The sequence below is a fragment of the Anolis carolinensis genome, chromosome 2, assembly GCF_035594765.1.
Source record: "Anolis carolinensis isolate JA03-04 chromosome 2, rAnoCar3.1.pri, whole genome shotgun sequence".
Taxonomy (NCBI): domain Eukaryota; kingdom Metazoa; phylum Chordata; class Lepidosauria; order Squamata; family Dactyloidae; genus Anolis; species Anolis carolinensis.
The window spans coordinates 322524398-322546236 of NC_085842.1; the positions used below are offsets into that span (position 1 = coordinate 322524398).

At 45.8% G+C, this 21839-nt stretch overlaps 1 protein-coding gene across 1 annotated transcript; it reads right to left on the reverse strand.

Annotated features, from left to right (window-relative positions):
* Positions 1-1809: 1809 nt before the first annotated feature.
* Positions 1810-15910, reverse strand: arid3c (AT-rich interaction domain 3C; the record flags this gene model as incomplete). The annotated part of the gene is made up of 5 exons (XM_008117871.3): positions 1810-4188; positions 8246-8335; positions 11551-11820; positions 13596-13843; positions 15696-15910. Coding segments are annotated over 5 exons (942 nt in total), but the record flags the coding sequence as incomplete, so codon positions are not given.
* Positions 15911-21839: the final 5929 nt, after the last annotated feature.

The following is a 21839-nucleotide window of genomic DNA, read 5'->3' on the forward strand; positions in this document are numbered from 1 at the left end:
ATTAATCCCTCTGAGGAGTGTCTTAAAGAGCTGGGTCTGTTTCTTCTACAGGAGACATGAGAGCCATGTATAAATATGTGAAAGGGTGTCATGAGGAAGAGGAAGCTTGTTTCCTTTCCTTTCCTTTCTGAGAATAGGACATAATGGAGCCATGGTGTTGTTTATCCATGGATTGCACCCTCCACAGTTTGGAAATATTCCCAAGAAGGAATTCCAAAGAGCAAACTTAATGTCAACATGGTGGTTTATGCTCTCGTCACATCTCATTTAGACTACTGCAATGCACTCTATGTGGGGTTGCCTTTGAAGACTGTTTGGAAGCTTCTATTAGTCCAATGGATGGCAGCCAGGTTCCTTACTGGAACAGTGCACTGGGAGCACACAACCACCCTGTTTTGTCAGCTCCACTGGCTGCCAATCTGCTACCAAGCTTACCTGTCCGAACGCATTCCTTTTATGAACCAGTTAGAGCATTAAGATCGGTCACGGAGGTCCTGCTCTTAGTCCCACCGCCTTCACAGATGCATTTGGTGGGGATGAGAGACAGGTCCTTCTTGGCGGTGGTCCCTCGGCTGTGGAACTCCCTCCCCAGTGAAATTGGATCAGCCCCTTCCCTCCTGGCATTTAGGAAGCAGCTCAAAACATGGCTGTGTAAATTGGCATTCGGTGAATAACACCAATACGCAAGTAGCTAAAGAAAATTAAGGGAGCCATGCAATCTTTAAATCTCTTACTGCTTAATTTTTTAATGTTTTATCATTATGCTGCCGGCATATATTGTTTTAATGATTTAATTTATGGCAGAATGTGATCATTTTTTAGAGGTGTAATGTTTTTATATGTTTATATGGATGTGATGAATTGAATCTTTGCCATGTATAACGCTGTACACCGCTTTGAGTCCCCCCAAGGGTGAGAAAAGCAGTCTATAAATGAATAAATAAACAAAGAAACAAACATTATAAGGAACACCATGGCTTGAGCCGTGGAACCAAACTCCCATTGGATATCCAATGGCCCACCACACCAGGAATCCCTGTTGTGGTTCAGTCTAGTGATGAAGGGAGATTTGGGTTTATGCTGGCTGACCAAGGAAATGTTGAAAGCTCTGAATTGTCAGAAATGCAGGCTGACGAAGAAAATGTTGAAGGCTCTAAATTGTCAGAAAGGTCGCAGGCTAGCAGGGAAGCTGAAGTTAGTGATAAGGGTGACCTTTCACAAGATTTAGAACATCAACAAAGTCCAGGTGGCTCAGGCAGTGAGTCAGAGGAGTCTTCCTTAGATAGAGATACAAGGTTAAGGTTAAGAGTTCATCCCAGGTGTTCTGTGAGAATAGCTAGTAAACGTGTGGGAATCCAAGGTCAGAGGAATGCTTTCTTAGCTTGTAAGCATGGTTAAATAGGGAGAAACAGGGAAAGATTTCATACGAAGCAACATTGATTTTGGAAGCTTAATTCCTGCCTTGTCTCTGCTCATGGAAAAAAATCTTGCTTTTGTTCCTGCCTAGATTCTGTGTTTGGATTGTATTTTGGAGTTCAAACTACCTTGCTTTTCAGGACTGATTTGCTATATTAGAGACTTTGAACCATTTTCTGCAGATTACCTTTGCAATTGGATTGCTGTTTTCTTTACTGCTTTTTATTAAGTTTTTGCTATCTTTTATCAATAAACTGAAAAAAAACCCAAGTCTGCTGTGGTGGAGTGTGTGTTAAGAGCAAGGTGAACCAGTGCTGTGGTGCAACAATCCCAGAAGCAGAAACTTTTGTAATGTGCTTAAGCTCGTCAAAGAAAAGTCTCCTCTGTCCAAGGTCTCTTTTAAAATGTATTTCCACTTTTATTTGTTTTCCTTTTTCATCTCAAGTGACACTTGCATTCATTCCCCTGAGCACCACAATCCAGGTCTGCTGGACTGACTCCGAAACATACAAGGAAAAGGGGGAGAGAGAGGAAGAGAGAAGGGAATAAAGCGAGAGAGGAGAAGGGACAAAGGCCGGCGGGGAAGCATCACAGACACTGCGAAAGGGAGATCTAGCACTACCTGCCAAGCACAAGGAAGGAGAAAGACACAGATACAAGAGAGAGACAGACACGAGATCGTCAACCGCTTCCTTCCCAGTCCCTCCAGGAAAACCAAGTGCCCAAACTGGGTCCGATCCTTGGTCCAAGAGCTTAAAACTGTCCACCGGATTTAGCACCCAAACCCTGGACCAGGATCTCCAAGTCTGCATGTGGATCTTCCAAAAGGAGACAGCTTGCGTCGCATTCATTTCTGCAAAGAGAGGGATCTCCAAAAGCTGGATTTGCCAACGATGCGCAGATTGCTGCCCAACTATGGCCCCATGGCAACAGCAGTGTGCCCACATCCAACGCAAGAGGCGGCGGGGAAGGAAAAGAGCATTTCTTAGGTCAAGCACATGATTGTGTTCCAGTTGTCGGGAAGGAGGAGCAGAGGCAGGAATGGAGAGCCGGGGCCTTTCAATGCTTGGACATTCGTTTGGAGTTTCCTCTGGAGGAAAAACAGCAAAGCAACCAACCCGCTGTGTTCGTAAAGCGTCCAAACATTAGCTTTACCTCTATCTTCTTGCATCTGCCGAACAGGTGGCAGGGAAGGAAAAGAGCATTTCTTAGGTCAAGCGCATGATTGTGTTCCAGTTCTTGGGAAGGAGGAGCAGAGGCAGGAATGGAGAGCCGGGGCCTTTCAACGCTAGGACATTCGTTTGCCATTGTGTTTGGAGTTTCCTCTGGAGGAAAAACAACAAAGCAACCAACCCGCTGTGTCCGTAAAGCGTCCAAACATTTTTACCTCTATCTTCTTCCATTTGGAGAACGCAGCCCTCTCAAATCCCACCCTACCCGTTGGCACGTCATAAAGAACATGAGGTAGATGAAACCAGTCCCTTCTTTGGTACATTTACACTTTTGCACTCACACAAAAGAGACCCCCCCCAACCCACCCTCCACCCCAAAAACCCAGTCATTTGAAAGGAGGCGAATATTTAGTTGCCGCTCTTCAGAGGCCCACCTGCTTCCCCTCCATCCCGGTCCCAAGTGTGAAAAGTGCACTGAGGTCACGGATTGTGCGTTTGGTTCCCTGATGGGTCGGCCCCTTCCCCTTGTGAGCGTGAGGTATCTGAATTGGGGGGTTGGAGGGGGTAGAAGGGGGCAAGGAGATGGCAAAAGAGCCAAGGCGGCAGGGAGGTCAAGAAGTCCCTGGTGGGCAGCCCACAAAGCCCCCTTTTGCTTTGGCCGAGCCTTTCTTTGGTCCCCGTGGGTCCATCCCAAACAGAAGCCCCTTTTCTGTTCTTATCCCAGACTTTCATTCTCCTCCAGATGCTTCTTCTGCCCATGTTCTTATCAGTGGAGACAGAATGGTTTGGAGATTTCCGACACAGAGAGAGAAGCGCAAAACTAGGATCGTCGATTGGTTCCTGATGTCCAAGAGCAAAATCCCAATGGCTGGGGATTGTAGGTGCCGAAGAAAGGACAGCACAGAGGTAGGAGATGGTAAAAACATCAAAACATCCGGGCGTCCCTGGGCAACGTCCTTGCAGACGGCCGATTCTCTCACTCCAGAAGCGACTCAAGTTGCTCCTGACATGAAAAAAAGAGGTAGGAGAGAGAGGTGTGCATTTAAGAGGCTGGTGTCCATCCTGGTGTCAAAATGTGTGTACGAGACAGAGGTGAGGGAAGGATACACACCCCACCTGTGTGCTCAACCAACCAGAAGTGCCCTTGGGTCTTCTCAACCGTCCCAGTTGAGCCCAAATGAAGGAGAATCTGCAGGAACCAGGTCTAAGAAGGAGACCCCACCTTTTCCTTAAGTGAGATCCAAAGGGCAACCTCAGCCACAAGGTGCAAGGAAGGAGAAGCCATTGAAACCACGGTCCAACCCAGGCTGAGACCCTCTCCTCCAGACCCACTCTGGTTTTTTTCTCCATCCACCCAGTGTCCCCTTGAACGCCCCTCATCTCTCTTGGCTCAGGTGCGTAGGAGGAGTGCTGCCCCAAAGAAGCTGGCCACGGGTCAAGGGGCGCAAGGGTCGGGGGCTCTGGGTGGCCCCATCCCTGCCTCAGGGCGAGGTGCTGGACGGAGTGTGGCCGCGCTGGCTCTGCGGCGTCACGGGGCTGACGTGGCTGTGGGGGCCGGCAGCGCTGCTGGGGAGGCACGACCTTCGGGCAAACAGCACACCTGAAACGGAAGAGGAGACCATGGTTACCGTCACGCCATTCTTGGCTCATCAACAGGAATTCCATGTCTGGACTAAGGGACACAATCATGTAAGAGACCCCCGGTGTGATGTCTCAGAGACCCTCGAGTCATGACCCCGCAGCCATTATAGATCAGACTGAAGAGGATATGGGGTTTGTTCCAACTCAGCAAGATTCTGTTCTCTTCCAGATGTTCCCTGTTGACAGTTTGGGTCCAAAGCTAATTACAAAAGCCCTTGAAACAGAGCCTGGTTCCCCAGAAAGTGTTCCTTTTGATAGGAAATCGTTTCTCAAAACAGAAGGAGAATCGGAGACGAAGCGCGAGATTAGCAGAGAGAGAGGATGCTAATTAAACCGATTCCCTTGGGAGTTTTCAGAGAGGGTTGCATCTGGCAAAGTTGTTGTCTTCAGTCCGTTTCCCTTGGGAAAATGTGATCAGGCACCTGGTTTGGGGGAAGATTTGAAGTCCCATAAAAGTTCTGAGCACAGGCCAGCCATCGCGGTGTCAACGTGTCAGTTGGGAAGTTAACATCGACTCTAGTTCCTGCGGCCCGCTACTCTTGAGTAGACCGGGCGTTGCGTCTCGTCTCCCTGTCAAGTCTGGACTGCAATGCAGTTTCACCGAGACCAACTTTGCCTTGCCTTGCTTCCTTGCCTTGCCTTGCCTTGTTATCCCTGCCTTGGACATTGAACCTGGAACTCTTGTAAAAGACCTTGCTTTATTCCCCACTCAAACTGCTTGGAAGTTTGAGTGTGTTTCAGTTATTGGATTTAAAACTTTGAACTCTAATACTGGACATTTAACTTTATATTACTGGACTATATTTGGCCTTTCCTAAAAGGTCTATTGCTGGACTATATACTCTGCTTATTTTTGTTTGATTCTTTTATTGCTTTAATAAAGATATTAGATTGTTTATTGGCCTCCGTGTTGGTTTCCAGTGCTCACGCAGCCTAGAGGCATCACACCCAGGGACTATCCATCCCAACCCCATTCAGTCGCTCAGGGAAACACCAGCAAAGCACTCCTGACAGATAGCTATTCAAGCTTTTCACTATCGTTCTGCTGTGGTCAGGGCAGAAGTCGTCTCGGTCTGGGTCTCAAAGGATAGCAACAAACTGAGATCAAAAGTCTAGAAACCAAACAATTTATGATCCAGGGGGCTCTAAAGAATGATAGAATTGTAGAGTTGGGGCCATCCAGTCCATGCAGGAAGAGACAGTCCCAACAGATGGCCATCCAAAACTTCCAGAGAAGGAGACAATGTTTTTTGCAGTCAAACAGCTCTTATCATCATGATTTCAGTGCCATCTCTATGCAGATGACACTCAACTCTATCACCCTTTTCCACCAACTTCCAAGGAAGCCCCTCAGAACCTGGCCCAGTGCCTGCTGCTGTGATGGACTGGATGAAGGCTAACAAGCTGAAGCTTAATCCAGACAATACAGAGGTTTTCCTGGTCAGTCACAAGGTTGATTGGGGTCTAGGGTGGCAACCTAGTGCTCAATGGGATTACACTTCCCGAGGACACAGGTCCGCAGTCTGAGTGTTCTCTTGGACTCAGTGCTGACGCTTGGAGCTCAGGTGTTGGCAGTGGCCGGGAGGGCCTTTGCACAGTTAAAACTTGTGCACCAACTGCGACCTTACCTCGTGAAGTCTGACCTGGCCACGGTGGTCCATGCCTTAGTTACCTTTAGACTGGACTATTGCAATGAGCTCTATGTGGGGTTACCTTTGAAGACAGCCCAGAAACTGCAACTGGTGCAAAGCTAGGTTACTAACTGGAGCTAATTATAGGGAGCAGACGATGCCTCTATTAAAACAGCTCATCTTGCTGCCAATAAGTTTCCGGTCCCAATTCAAAGTGCAGGTTATTACCTACAAAGCCCTAAACAGTTCGGGTTCTGCCTACCTTCACGACTGCATTTTCCCCTGTGAACTGACACGGACACTAAGACCTGCCTGGGAGGCCCTTCATTACAGTGAACTTAGCACTTTACTCCGGCCCCAGCACTTTTAGCACAAGCCCTCTTCCAATTTCTGATCTTGCCCATCTTTTCCCTAGTTCTGGTTATTGATCTTAATGGTTGTTTTTTATTCTGCTGTTTTTAATTGTTTGATCAGATAGTTATATGTGTATTATGTTTTTAAATATGTTTTTAGTTTGTAAACTTTGTTGTACTGGGCTTGGTCCTACTTCCAAGCCACCCCGAGTCCCTTCGAGGAGATGGTGGCAGGATATAAAATAAAGTTGTTGTTGTTGTTGTTATTATTATATTGTATGACATAGCAAACAAGATAGATATGATGGATTTCGTATCACAAAATCACAAGTCAAACACTTCCCAAGTGTCTAGGACTGTGTGATTTTGTTGTTGTTGTTGTTGTTGTTGTTGTTGTTATTATTATTATTATTATTATTATTATTATTATTATTATTATTATTATTATTATTATATTGTATGACATAGCAAACAAGATAAATATGCTGGATTTTGTATCACAAAATCGCAAGTCGAACATTTCCCAAGTGTCTAGGACTGTGTGATGTTGTTGTTGTTGTTGTTGTTATTATTATTATTATTTTCCTAATGTATAGGTGGGATCTCTTTTCCTGCTATTTGAACCAATTACACCACTGTGTCCTAGTCGCTAGAGCCAGCATGGGCCAACTTTGACTCTTCTCCAGGTGTTTTGGGCTCCAACTCCCACAATTCCTAACAGTCTACCGGTTGTTAGGAATTGTGAGAGTTGGAGTCCAAAACACCTGGATGAACAAAGTTTGCCCATGCCTGTGCTAGAGCATCAGAAAGCAAGCCTTGTCCTCTCCATCTTGACCTCCTTTCAGATACTCAAACCTGACTCTCATGTCTCCCCAAGCTAAACATCTCCAACTCCCTTGGTCATTCCTCAGAGGGATTCATGGTTTCAGACCTTTGGCCATTTTGGTGGTCCTTCCCTGGACCCCATCCATCTTTTCCATCTCCTTCTTGATTTGTGATACCTAAGGCTATTATTCCAGGGAGCTTTTAAAGCAGCGGTTGGATGGACATCTGTAAGGAGGGCTTGCATTGTATCTTCCGGCCTGGCAGAACTGGTGTGGCCCTTGGTGTCTCGTCCAACACTGGGATTTCATGGCTCCTTTGAAGACCCACCTCCACAGAATCATAGAATCATAGAATAGTAGAGTTGGAAGAGACCTCATGGGCCATCCAGTCCAACCCCATTCTGCCAAGAAGCAGGAAATCTCATTCAAAGCACCCCCGACAGATGACCATCCAGCCTCTGTTTAAAAGCCTCCAAAGAAGGAGCCTCACCACACTCCCTCCAAAGCAGAGAGTTCCACTGCTGAACAGTTCTCACAGTGAGGTTCTTCCTAATTTTCAGGTGGAATCTCCTTTCCTGTAGTTTGAAGGGATTTCTCCATTGCGTCCTAGTCTGCAGGGCAGCAGAAAACAAGCTTGCTCCCTCCTCCCTATGACTTCTCCTCACGTATTTGTACATGGCTCTCATGTCTCCTCTCAGCCTTCTCTTCTGCAGGCTAAACATGCCCAGCTCTTTAAGCCGCTCCTCATAGGGCTTGTTCTCCAGACCCTTGATCATTTTAGTTGCCCTCCTCTCCACTATCATCCCACCGACATGGAAGCCATCATCTGCAGCTTCACCAACCCCTGCATTCTCAGTTTTGTCCCTGGCAGCCCTGAGCACTAGAAACCTGCCTCTTTGTTCTTTAAATGCAAAGGAAGGGATACAAGAATGCACGTTTCTGGGCATGAAACCTGCACAGATGCACAGCCTGGGAGTGCTCATATGCGCAGTAGAGGAAGGCCCAGAGGTGATGATGCCACGGACCCCTCTCCAGGCCCACCTACATGGGGTCCCCAAGGGTCTCATTGGCAAAGGGCAGAACAGGTGCGAAGCCCTTCGTACTTCATTACGATGGATTTTATATTGCGAGGCAGCCGAGCGGAGGGCTATAACTTATTGGATTTCCCCTCCTGCAATTACACCAGGCGAGGGGGGCCTTCTGTTTACCTGTGTAGACAACTCCATTTATTTCTATTGACATGTTGATGCTGCTAATGCCGTTGGTGGACAGGTTCAATGCGGCTTCCTGTCTGTCATCTGGAAAGCGGAGGGGAGAGAAGAGAGAGAGAAAGACAAGAAGGGATCAGGATGACAGGGCAAAGAATGCGTCTCGCACCCGGGTTGGCACTCACTCAACCTGACCGGTGCTGGGCAATATCACACCACAACACTGCATATATGTCTGCAGCAAAGGGGATTGTGTGTGTGCCTGAATTGTTTATCACAAAGCCACCCCAATGAGTTTCACAGTGAGTTTTTTGGGCTGTATGGCCATGCTCCTGCAGCATTCTCTCCTGATGTTTCACCTGCATCCGTTGTCCCCCGGTGGCTCAGTGTGCCAGCAGGACTGATGACTTGAAGGCTGGGTTGCTGATCCAAAAGTTGCCGGTTCGAATCCAACCTGAGAAGAGCGCGGATGAGCTCCCTCTATCAGCTCCAGCTCCATGCAGGGACATGAGAGAAGCCTCCCACAAGGATGGTAAAAACATGAAAACATCTGGGCATCCGCTGGGCAACATCCTTGCAGATGGTCAATTCTCTCACACCAGAAGCGACTTGAAGTGACTTGCAGTTTCTCAAGTCTCTCCTTACATGAAAAAAAAAAACCCATCTGCATCTGTGGCAAGCATCCTCAGAGGATCTGTTGGCAGGGAAGCAAGTGGAGTGTGTATATACCTGTGGAATGACGTCCAGGGTGGGAGAAAGAAATCTTGTCTGAATGTTGCAATTAGCAAGCTTGAATAGCACTGAGTAGCCATGAAGCTGCAAAGTCAATCAGCGAGGGTATCTGCATAGAGGTAGCCTGGCTGATGTTGCCTGGAGGCATCCTCTGTTTGGGAGGTGTTAACTGGCACTTCATTGTTTGCTGTCTGGAGTTCTCCTGTTTATGAGTGATGTTCTTTATTTACTGTCTTGATTCTGGTGTTTTTAAATACGTGCCCAAACATGAATCAAAAAACACAAAATGCAGTGCAGACTGATTCAACCAGAGAAGACAGCCATAGCAGAACCAACCTGGACACAGAATATTATTGGAGAACACAGAAAGGCTGGACCACTCGGAGAACCATCATGTCAGGCTACACAGAAAAGCCATTGACATCCACAAGAAGCATGTGGACAATTTCAACAGAAAGGAGGAAACCGTGAAAATGAACAAAATCTGGTCACCAATAGTTAAAAAAAACAACAACACCAGAATCAAGACAGTAAATAAGGAACACAACTCAGAAACAAGGGAACTCCAGACCAGTTAACACCTCCAAACAAAGGATGCACCCAGGCAAAAACACCCAGGCTACCCTATGCAAATACCCTCACTGATTGACTTTGTAGCTGCAAGGCTACTCAATGCTAATCAAGTTTGCTAACTGCAACATCCATACTTGCTGTAAACAGACAAGGGTTCTTTCTCCCACCCTGGACATCATTCCACAGGTATATACACACTCCACTTGCCTCACCTCCCAACAGACTTCTGAAGATGCCATTAGCCACAGATGCAGGAGAAACATCAGGAGAGAATGCTACTGGAACATGGCCATGCAGTCCAAAAAAACTCACAGCAACCCAGTGATTCTGGCCATGAAAGCCTTCGACAACATGGTTTAATACACTTTTCCATGTTTTTATGATATAAGTAAAGGTAAAGGTTTCCCCTGACGTTCAAGTCTAGTCGTGACCGACTCTGGGGGTTGGTGCTCATCTCCATTTCTAAGCCGAAGAGCCGGCATTGTCCATAGACACCTCCAAGGTCATGTGGCCACAGGCATGACTGCATGGATCGCCGTTACCATCCCGCCGGAGCGGTACCTATTGATCTACTCACATTTGCATGTTTTCGAACTGCTAGGCTGGCAGAAGCTGGAGCTAACAGCGGGCGCTCACTCCGCTCCCGGGATTTGAACCTGGGACCTTTCTGCAAGTTCAGCAGCTCAGTGCTTTAACACACTATGCCACCGGGGGCTCCTTTATGATATACAGTAGAATCTCACTTATCCAACATAAACAGGCTGGCAGAATGTTAGATAAGCTAATAATAATAATAATAATAATAATAATAATAATAATAATAATAATAATAATAATCATAAAACTTTATATCCCGCCACCATCTCCCCACAGGGACTCGGGGCGGCTTACATGGGGCAGTTGGATAATATGTTGGATAATAAGGAGGGATTAAGGAAAAGCCTATTAAACATCAAATTAGGTTATGATTTTACAAATTAAGCACCAAAACATCATGTTATACAACAAATTTGGCAGAAAAAGTAGTTCAATACGCAGTAATGCTATGTAGTAATTACTGTATTTACGAATTTAGCACCAAAATATCACGATGTATTGAAAACACTGACTGCAAAAATGCGTTGGATAATCCAGAACGTTGGATAAGCGAGTGTAGGATAAATGAGACTCTACTGTAACCAATTAGGAAATGACATTTTATAACCCAGGAACAAATATAGTGTTACATAGTGTCATACAAAATGTTTGGAACCAGAAGTGTTTCACATTTTGGCTTTTTTTTGTTAGATTTTGGAATATTCATATTCATATCTACATATTTTCATATCTACATATTCATATCTACATATTGTATTTTATGACTGTTTTAACTGTTTTAACGTTTTAGTTCATTGTACAGTAGAGTCTCACTTATCCAACACTCGCTTATCCAACATTCTGGATTATCCAACACATTTTTATAGTCAATGTTTTCAATACATCGTGATATTTTGGTGCTAAATTCGTAAATACAGTAATTATTACATAGCATTACTGCGTATTGAACTACTTTTTCTGTCAAATTTGTTGTATAACATGATGTTTTGGTGCTTAATTTGTAAAATCATAACCTAATTTGATGTTTAATAGGCTTTTCCTCAATGCCTCCTTATTATCCAACATATTTGCTTATCCAACATTCTGCCGGCCCATTTATGTTGGATAAGCGAGACTCTACTGTATATCAGTGTAACGGCATCAATTGCCACTTGTAAGCTGCCCTGAGTTCCCCCGGGTGAGAAGGGCGGGATATAAATGATTGAAATAAATGAAACAAATACATAATAAGATGGAAGTCAGAATACAAAACCCTGGTCTTTGGAGTCGTAGCCCAATGCTCAAACCAGACACAGAGCTGGATCTTTGCAACCACCCAACTACAAACCCCAGTGTTCCCTGGGAGCCTGAAAGTGATATCCAAACCGGGGCAACCTGTGTAATGTAGATGCCCCTTGACTCACCGCCGCGGTTGTTGATCTTGATGTTGACGGGGAACTGGGAGGCCATGGCCAGGAGGTTCTGCTGGAGGGCGTGCTGCACCAACCGCTGCTGCTCCTCGGCCACCAGTGCCATCTTCTTCTCCGGAGGCTCCCCCGTCTCCAGCTTCTCCCGCAGCTGCTCCAGCGCAACCGCCTGCGAGGCCGCCGCTTGCGCCGCCACCAAGTGATGACCAGAAAGGGAGACGGGGATGGCCAGACGGCCAGGCACCGATGCTGAAAGGATGCTGTCCTCTGCGAGAGAAAGGTTGATGGAAAGAAGGTAGCCAAGGGACAGAGGAAGGAGAAGGCCAATGTTGTGAATAGTCTCATTTCTAGACAAGGCCTGGGCCAACTTTGGCCCTCCCTCCAGGTGTTTTGGACTTCAACTCCCACAATTCCTAACAGCCGATAGGCTGTTAGGAATTGTGGGAGTTAAAGTCCAAAACACCTGGAGGGAGGGCCAAAGTTGGCCCAGGCCTACGCTAGAAAATAAAAGATCCTATTTGGTCCAAATGGGATGCAATTGCAATGTTTCCAAACTCTCCAACTGGCTGATGGCCTGTGGATTCTGGAAGTTATAGTCCAGGAAAATTCTAGAATATATAGTCTAAAGAAGGTGGGACATTTCCTGTTAGGATGTGATAAAATGTAAAGATATATCCACGTGATAAATTGCTAAGTTAGCAGGACAAAGCAAGTGTTTGATGCAACCAGAAATGTGTGCTTGCGTCAATCATTGTATGAAGAAACCATGAATGTATCATTGCATCATGTAGAGGAGTATAAATGTAGGACATACATCATGTACATCATCATGCTGGGAAGAAGAGATATGCATAACGAAACTTTCTGTGGAGAGGGCAGGAAAGAGAGTGTATATATTTGTATATAGCTGTCTGCGTCTGCATTGCCAAACTTTAATATAAAAGCCTTCCTGATTTGGAACGAGCCTTGGCTCTTTGCTGTGTTTGTTGTTCCTTCAGGTACCTCCTGAGCATGTAGAGAATTTAGAAACTTCCTGTTGTGGTTCAGTCTGATGATGAAGGGGGATTTGGGTTTAGGCCCGGGCTGTGGCGCAGGCTGGTGAGCAGCCAGCCAGCTGCAGCCAGCTGCAACAAATCACTCTGACCAAGAGGTCATGAGTTCGAGGCCAGCTCGGAGCCTATGTTTGTCTTGTCTTTGTTCTATGTTAAAGGCATTGAATGTTTGCCTATATGTGTAATGTGATCTGCCCTGAGTCCCCTTTGGGGTGAGAAGAGCGGAATATAAATACTGTAAATAAATAAATAAATAAATAAATAAATAAATAATATGCAGTTTGACCAAGGAAATGTTGAAGGTTCTGAATTGTCAGAAAGGCTGTGGGCTAGCAGGGAAGCAGAAGTTAGTGATAAGGGTGACCTTTCATAGGATTTAGAACATCAACAAAGCCCAGGTGGCTCTGGCAATGAGTCAGAGGAGTCTTCCTTAGATTAAGGTTAAGGTTAAGGGTTCATCGTCCCAGGCGTTCTCTGAGAATAGCTGGGAAATGTGTGGGAACTCAAGGTCAGAGGAATGGTTTCTTAGCCTGTAAGCATGGTTAAATAGGGAGAAACAGGGAAAGATTTCAGATAAAGCAACATTGATTTTGGCAGCTTAATTCCTGCCTTGTCTCTGCTCATGGAAAAGGATTTTTGCTTTTGTTCATGCCTAGATCCTGTCTGCTGGATTGTATTTTGGAGTTCACGCTGCCTTGTTTTCAGGACAGATTTGCTATATTAGAGACTTTGAACTATATTCTGCAGATCGCCTTTGCAATTGGGTTACTGCTTTCTTTACTGCCTTTTATTAAGACTTTGCTATCTTTTATCAATAAACTGTAAAAACCAAGTATGCTGTGGTGGAGTGTGTGTTAAGAGCAAGATGAACCAGTGCTGAGGTGCAATACTTCCTTGCACTCTCTGCATGGGTCAAACAGAGCCTGACATTTGCCCCAAAGCAACGCATACATCTCCCAGAGCTCAAATCCCCAGGTAAGGCCTCCTCACCTTTCTTGATGGCGTGGACCTGTCCGATCTGGTTGCAGTTGTGGGTGGAGATGGTGAGGGAGGACATGGGGAGTTTGGGGGGAGACAAGAGGGCCCCCGGGGTGCCCACCGGGGAGTAGCTGAAGAGCGCCGTTCCAAAGGTCTGCCGCCGGCCCTCCCTCCGGTTGCTGTCAATGGCGGCCTGGAGTTCTCCCGGGGAGCTGAGAGCCCGCTTGTCGCATTCGTAGGGATAGAGGTATTTCATGTATCTGCCAAGGAAAAGGGAAGAAAGGAAAGGAAGAACAGTGAGCAGAGCAACCACTAAACAGGCCTAGGCTGCATCCATAGGAGTCTAGTGTCCAGGCAGAGGGAAGCAGTAGTCCTACTCTATTGTTTGATCAATGGTCAGTCATGTCCTGGGATAAGACTGTGTCCAGTCCTGGGCAAAGCGATTCAAGAAGGATATTGGCAAACACTCACAATGAGCAACATACCAATGGCATCTAGGAGTCTTAACACAGGATCTAGGAGCTTTACTAGGCCACAAACTGAACACGAGCCAAGAGTGTGATGCAGCAGCTAAAGAAGCCAATGTAATAAGAGTTTAGTGTCTGAACTGAGGAGTCACAGGCCCACTCTCATCTGCTTTGGTGAGACCTCCCCCGGAATAATGACGCTGTGTCCAGTCCTGGGCAAAGCAATTCAAGAAGGATATTGATGAGCGAAGGGTGACCAAAATGGTCAAAGGTTTGGAAGGCAAGACCTATGAGGGGTAGCTAGCTGAGGGGACTAGATGTGTTTACTTTGGGGGAAAGAAGGCTGAGAGAAGGGGGCATGGGAGCCATGTTTCAATATTTGAAAAGTGGTCCCACTGAGAGGAGGCAAGATTGTTTTCATCTCTTTTAGAGACTGGGACACAATGGAGCCATAGATTCTTCGTGTAGAAGTTGAACATGAGCCAAGAGTGTGATGCAGCAGCTAAAAAGCCAATGGGATTTTGGGCTGCATGCAAAAGAGTCAAATGTCGAAATCGAGAGAAGTCATGGTGCTTCTTTATTCTGCTTTGGTCTTCACCTGGAATCACACTGTGTCCCATTCTGGGCAACACAGTTCAAGAAGGATATTGATAAGCTTCCAGAGGAAGAGGGACACTAAAATGGTTGGGGCTGGGCTGTGGCGCAGCTGGCTAGTAACCAGCTGCTATAAATCACTACTGACTGAGAGGTCATGAGTTCGAAGCCCGGGTCAGGTTAAGCCTCCGACCATTAATAGCCCCGGCTTGCTGTTGACCTATGCAGCCCTGAAAGACAGTTGCATCTGTCAATTAGGGAAATTTAGGGACGCTTTATGCGGGAGGCTAATTTACAACACTATAAAACGGCCAGCAAAACAAGAGGAAAGGAATGAGGAAGTACAGCCACGAGTAGACAGTGAAGCAACAGCTCCCCCTTTGGCCAGAATCGTGAAGCTGGAAAAAAAAAGTTAAATGCCTCTGTGTCTGTCTATATATGTTGTTTGTCTGTTGGCATTGAATGTTTGCCATATATGTGTTCATTGTAATCCGCCCTGAGTCCCCTTCGGGGTGAGAAGGGCGGAATATAAATACTGTAAATAATAAATAAATAAATAAAGGCCTGGAGACCATGAATCCTTATGATGGACATCTTAAAGAGCTGGGTCTGTTTAGCCTCAAAAGAGAAGGCGGGGAAGAGACATTATAGCCATGTACAAATATGTCAAAAGGTGTCATAAAGAAGTGGAAACCTGGGTGGCTTGGATTGCCTTTTCTTACATGGCAGAAAGGGGTTGGACTGGATGACTTTTGGGGTCCCTCTAGTGCAAGCATGGGCAAGCTTCAGCCTTCCAGGTGTTTTGGACTTCAACTCTCATAATGGAAGTCCAAAAGACCTGGAAGGCCAAAGTCTGCCCATGCCTGCTCTAGTGGAATATATCCTGCCTTCTTTGGGAGGCATTTAAGCAGAGGTTGGATGGCCATCTGTTGGGAGGGACTGGATGAGGTCTTCCTGCCTGGTAGAAGGGGGTTGGACTGGATGGCCTTCGGGTGTCCCTTCCAACCTGGTCACCCGGCCCTCGCCCAAAACCAAGGGAGTGTCCACTCACTGCGTCCGGAGGGTGAAGGCGGCGCTGGTGATGGAGGTGGGCAGGTTGAGTCCTTTGGTGATCTCCCTCCAGATCTTCTTGTTGATGACCTCCACCAGGCCCCCTTTCTCGGTCACCAGCCGGTAGAGCGTGTACAGGTCCAGCACCTGCTTGGCCATGATGGGGATCCGGTTGACAGGCGTCCCTACGGAAAGGGAAGAAGATGGAGAAAGAGAAGGAGTTCAAGGCCAAAGGTCTCAAGAACATCTCGGACATCTCCCCGCCTTTGACAACCTTCAGCAAAACCTTCTCCAAGAATCAAGAGCAATGCCTGGATGCATTCTTTTAGCCTTGGTTTCAGGCAGTATCTTTCCTCCTGCATTGAATTTATCATCATCACCATCACAAATTTTGCATTTCTGTTGCTATTAACGTTTATAGCTATACAAGTCCATCCTTGGGCACTCTACTCCATGAATCTGATTTAAGTCTTTGGGTTCATCTGCACTGTAGAACAGATGCCCTTTGGCACCACTTGAATTGCCATGGTTCAATGCTATGCAACCATGTGAGTTGTAGTTTGCTGATTCACAATCAAACTCCAACTCCGTGGATTCCATAGAGTTGAGCCACAGGAGTTCAAATGGCTCTAAACCATGTTACAATAGAGTCTCGCTTATCCAACGTAAACGGGCCGGCAGAATGTTGGATAAGCGAATATGTTGGATAATAAGGAGAGATTAAGAAAAAGCATATCAAACATTAAATTAGGTTACGATTTTACAAATGAAGCACCAAAACATCATGTTACACAACAAATTTGACAGAAAAAGTAGTTCAATACGCAGTAATGCTATGTAGTAATTCCTGTATTTACGAATTTAGCACCAAAATATCACGATGTATTGAAAACATTGACTACAAAAATGCATTGGATAATTCAGAACGTTGGATAAGCGAGAGTTCGATAAGTGAGACTCTACTGTAATTCTAATTTCCACATTATCTCAGGAAATGTTTAGACACCAGTCCAGGCACTTTATGAATGGTCTTGAAATCATGCACTTTTGACCTGACTACCCTCTTTTATCCATTGATGGTGACATTTGTTTTATTACCTTCCCCATCTGTTTTATGGTTGTTTTTGTATCTTGTGTTTTCAATTTGTTTCTCAATGGTATGTTTATATTGTTTATACTTACTTACACTGGTTTTAACTGTTATATTTGTTTTATTCTGGGCTTGGCCCCATGTTAGTCACCTGAGTCCCTTTGGGGAGATGGTGGCGGGATAGAAAAATAAAGTATTATTATTATTATTATTAGTATTGACACAACGACATTGTATGACACAGCAAACAAGATAGATATGCTGGATTTCGTATCACAAAATCACAAGTCGAATACTTCCCAAGTGTTTAGGACTGTGTGATTTATTATTATTGTTGTTGTTATTGTTGTTGTTATTATTATTAATAATTCTACCATGTAGATGCACCCAATACAAGCTTATATAACCAACTTCTTTCTCTCAATCAAAAAAGTGCTAGAAGTTCTCTTTCCATGCTGATATTCTGGCTTCATATTAAAATCTTTGAATTGGTGCCATAATGTGTATAAAGTCATAAAATACGAGTGCGCTCCCATAACTAAATCAAAGATCAATTTGCCCTGATATTTTCCTAACCACTGGTCTCGTCAGTTAACCTGTCTGTCAGTCTAATGATCTATTTTTATGGCTGTTTTATTGCTTTATTATTTGATTGCATCTTTCAGAGTCTGCCACTGCAAAATGGGTTTCTGTGATGGAAAGAGTACCAAAAATGTCTGAATGTTGGTGCTTTCAGTCTGTTCGCATCTTATGGTAACCCTAAAAGGAAACTATCACAAGTTTTATTTGGCAATGTCTTCCTCTGAGGCTGAGAGAGAGTAACTTGCCACTTCATTTCCTTGGTCAAACAGGGAGTCAAACCCTGATATCTTAAAAGAGTAATACTTAGAACTGTTTTGAAGGATATATTGAGAGTTGCTTGTGTGCACTGACACTGTAGAACGAAGGCAATTTGACTCCCCTTTAACTACTATGCCTCAATGCTATGGAGCCCTGGAAGTTGTAGATTGGTGAGGCACCAGCATGCTTTGGCAGAAAAAGTTAGACCTTGTAAAGCTACAAATCCCACGATTCCATAGCACTGAGCCATGGCAATTAAAGTGAGGTCAAACTGTCCTCATTCCATAGTGTATTTTGCATTCTTTATTTACTATAGTCAACACGGATTTACCAAAAACAAGTCATGCCAGACTAATCTGATCTCTTTTTTCGATAGAGTTACGAGTTGGGTCGATACAGGGAATGCTGTGGATGTAGCCTACCTGGATTTCAGTAAGGCCTTCGACAAAGTCCCCCACGACCTTCTGGCAAACAAACTAGTAAAATGTGGCCTAGACAAAACTACGGTGAGGTGGATCTGTAATTGGCTAAGCGAACGAACCCAAAGGGTGATTCTCACCAATGCGTCGTCTTCATCATGGAAAGAAGTGACAAGTGGAGTGCCGCAGGGCTCCGTCCTGGGCCCGGTTCTGTTCAACATCTTTATTAACGACTTAGACGAAGGGTTAGAAGGCACGATCATCAAGTTTGCAGATGACACAAAACTGGGAGGGAGAGCTAACACTCCAGAAGACAGGAGCAGAATTCAAAACGATCTTGACAGACTAGAGAGATGGGCCAAAACTAACAAAATGAAGTTCAACAGGGACAAATGCAAGATACTTCACTTCGGCAGAAAAAATGGAAATCAAAGATACAGAATGGGGGATGCCTGGCTTGACAGCAGTGTGTGCGAAAAAGACCTTGGAGTCCTCGTGGACAACAAGTTAAACATGAGCCAACAATGTGATGCGGCTGCTAAAAAAGCCAATGGGATTCTGTCCTGCATCAATAGGGGAATAGCGTCTAGATCCAGGGAAGTTATGCTCCCCCTTATTCTATTCTGCCTTGGTCAGACCACACCTGGAATACTGTGTCCAATTTTGGGCACCGCAGATGAAGGGAGATGTTGACAAGCTGGAAAGCGTCCAGAGGAGGGCGACTAAAATGATTAAGGGTCTGGAGAACAAGCCCTATGAGGAGCGGCTTAAAGAGCTGGGCATGTTTAGCCTGCAGAAGAGAAGGCTGAGAGGAGACATGATAGCCATGTACAAATACGTGAGGGGAAGTCATAGGGAGGAGGGAGCAAGCTTGTTTTCTGCTGCCCTGCAGACTAGGACACGGAACAATGGCTTCAAACTACAGGAAAGGAAGGAGATTCCACCTGAACATCAGGAAGAACTTCCTCACTGTGAGAGCTGTTCGACAGTGGAACTCTCTCCCCGGGGCCGTGGTGGAGGCTCCTTCCTTGGAGGCTTTTAAGCAGAGGCTGGATGGCCATCTGTCGGGGGTGCTTTGAATGCGATTTCCTGCTTCTTAGCAGGGGGTTGGACTAGATGGCCCATGTGGTCTCTTCCAACTCTACTATTCTATGATTCTATGATTCTATGATTCTATCCTATCCAGAAAATATTTAGTAATAAACAGCTTCATCCCTCCAGCAGGGGGCAACAAAATCAGAGAGAAGGACAATACATTGAGGATGCTCCACGATTCCTACCGGCGGTCAGGAATGGTGGGAGTTGAAGTCCAAAACACCTGGAGGGAGGGCCAAAGTTGGCCCATGCCTGATCTACACTGAAATCAATTCCAATAACCTGGGGGTATCAACAGGCCTTCAATGCACATCCAGAGTTAATTAACAGCTTCCGGGATCACCAAGCGGAAGCCGCTGCCACCTGTTTTGGTTCCCTCGTCCTCCATGGAGAATCATAGAATCATAGAATAGTAGAGTTGGAAGAGACCACATGGGCCATCTAGTCCAACCCCCTGCTAAGAAGCAGGAAATCGCATTCAAAGCACCCCCGACAGATGGCCATCCAGCCTCTGCTTAAAAGCCTCCAAAGAAGGAGCCTCCACCACGGCCCCGGGGAGAGAGTTCCACTGGTGAACAGCCCTTCTCACAGTGAGGAAGTTCTTCCTGATGTTCAGGTGGAATCTCCTTTCCTGTAGTTTGAAGCCATTGTTCCGTGTCCTAGTCTGCAGGGCAGCAGAAAACAAGCTCCCTCCCTCTTCCCTATGACTTCCCTTCACGTATTTGTACATGGCTATCATGTCTCCTCTCAGCCTTCTCTTCTGCAGGCTAAACATGCCCAGCTCTTTAAGCCGCTCCTCATAGGGCTTGTTCTCCAGACCCTTAATCATTTTAGTCGCCCTCCTCTGGATGCTTTCCAGCTTGTCAACATCTCCCTTCAACTGTGGTGCCCAAAATTGGACGCAGTGTGATTCCAGGTGTGGTCTGACCAAGGCAGAATAGAATAAGGGGGAGCAGGACTTCCCTGGATCTAGACGCTATTCCCCTATTGATGCAGGACAGAATCCCGTTGGCTTTCTTAGCTGCCGCATCACATTGTTGGCTCATGTTTCTCTTCCTCCCCACGAGGACTCCAAGGTCTTTTTCGCACACACTGCTGTCAAGCCAGGCATTGTCCCCCATTCTGTATCATTGATTTCCATTTTTTCTGCCGAAGTGAAGTATCTTGCATTTGTCCCTGTTGAACTTCATTTTGTTAGTTTCGGCCCATCTCTCTAGTCTGTCAAGATCGTTTTGAATTCTGCTCCTTTCTTCTGGAGTGTTGGCTCTCCCTCCCAGTTTTGTGTCGTCTGCAAACTTGATGATCGTGCCTTCTAACCCTTCGTCTAAGTCGTTAATAAAGATGTTGAACAGAACCGGGCCCAGGACGGAGCCCTGCTTGTGGCACTCCACTTGTCACTTCTTTCCATGATGAAGACGACGCATTGGTGAGAATCACCCTTTGGGTTCGTTCGCTTAGCCAATTACAGATCCACCTAACCGTAGTTTTGTCTAGCCCACATTTTACTAGTTTGTTTGCCAGAAGGTCGTGGGGGACTTTGTCGAAGGCCTTACTGAAATCCAGGTACGCTACATCCACAGCATTCCCTGTATCGACCCAACTCGTAACTCTATCGAAAAAAGAGATCAGATTAGATTCCTTCTGACCCCCTTTGGCCTCCCCAGAATTTGGGAAGTGGTCCCAGGACAAGGCTGGAGGAACAGCTCCATCCCATTCAATAGATCCTAGAATCCTAGAGTTGGAATAAAGGGACCATAAGCCAGAAAATAGTAAACTCCTGCCTATGTGGCTTTGCCTGTGCATATGCCCCTCCCTTCCTGTGAGCTGGAGCCTTTCTCCAGGAAGTTCTAAGGAGAGAAGAAAGCTCAGAGTAAACAAGTTAGGTCATTGGTATCACTTGTGCCAAAGTAGGTGTGGAAGGTGAGGAAGACCCTCAGCCACTGGTGAAGGTTAGATAAGCCGAGATATATATTCTTTGTTTTGCTACGACATGCTTTGCAACTGCCATTTGCATGAGACAGACCTTTAGGGTGTGTACGGCTGTTTGCTTTATCATAGCTGTGATAACAATAAACTTTGCTTTTTGCATCTTTCACGAGACTGGGTTTTCTGCCTGATTTCCCTCCTGAGCCAGGACCCTTTGAAGGTAATTGTCTCACATAATGAGACCCCAAAGGTTACCCAGTCCAACCTCATTCCACCATGCAGGCACCATCCAAGCCCTCCTGACAGATGACCATCTGGACTCAACTTAAAAATCTCCGGAGAAGAAAACTCCACCAGATTCCCAAGCAGTCCATATTCTACTGTCAAATAGTTCTTACCATCAGGAAGCTCTTCCTAAGTAAGGTTTAGGTGGAATCTCTTGCATCAACTGCTCATTGTGTCCTAGGCCCCTTCTACACTGCCACATAATCCAGATTATCAAATCGGATAATCCAGATTGTCTGCTTTGGACTGGATTATCTGAGCCTACACTGCCGTATCATCCCAGTTCAAAGCAGACAATCTGGATTTTATATGGCTGTATAGAAGAGACCTTGGACTCTGGAGCAGTAGAAAACAGACTAGAACCCTCCTCAATGTCACATCCTTCCACATATGTAAACATGTAAACAACCTTCTCGTCTCCAGCCTAAATATCCCCAAATCCTCAAGATATTCTTCAAAGCAATTAATAGTTTCCAGACCTTTGATCATT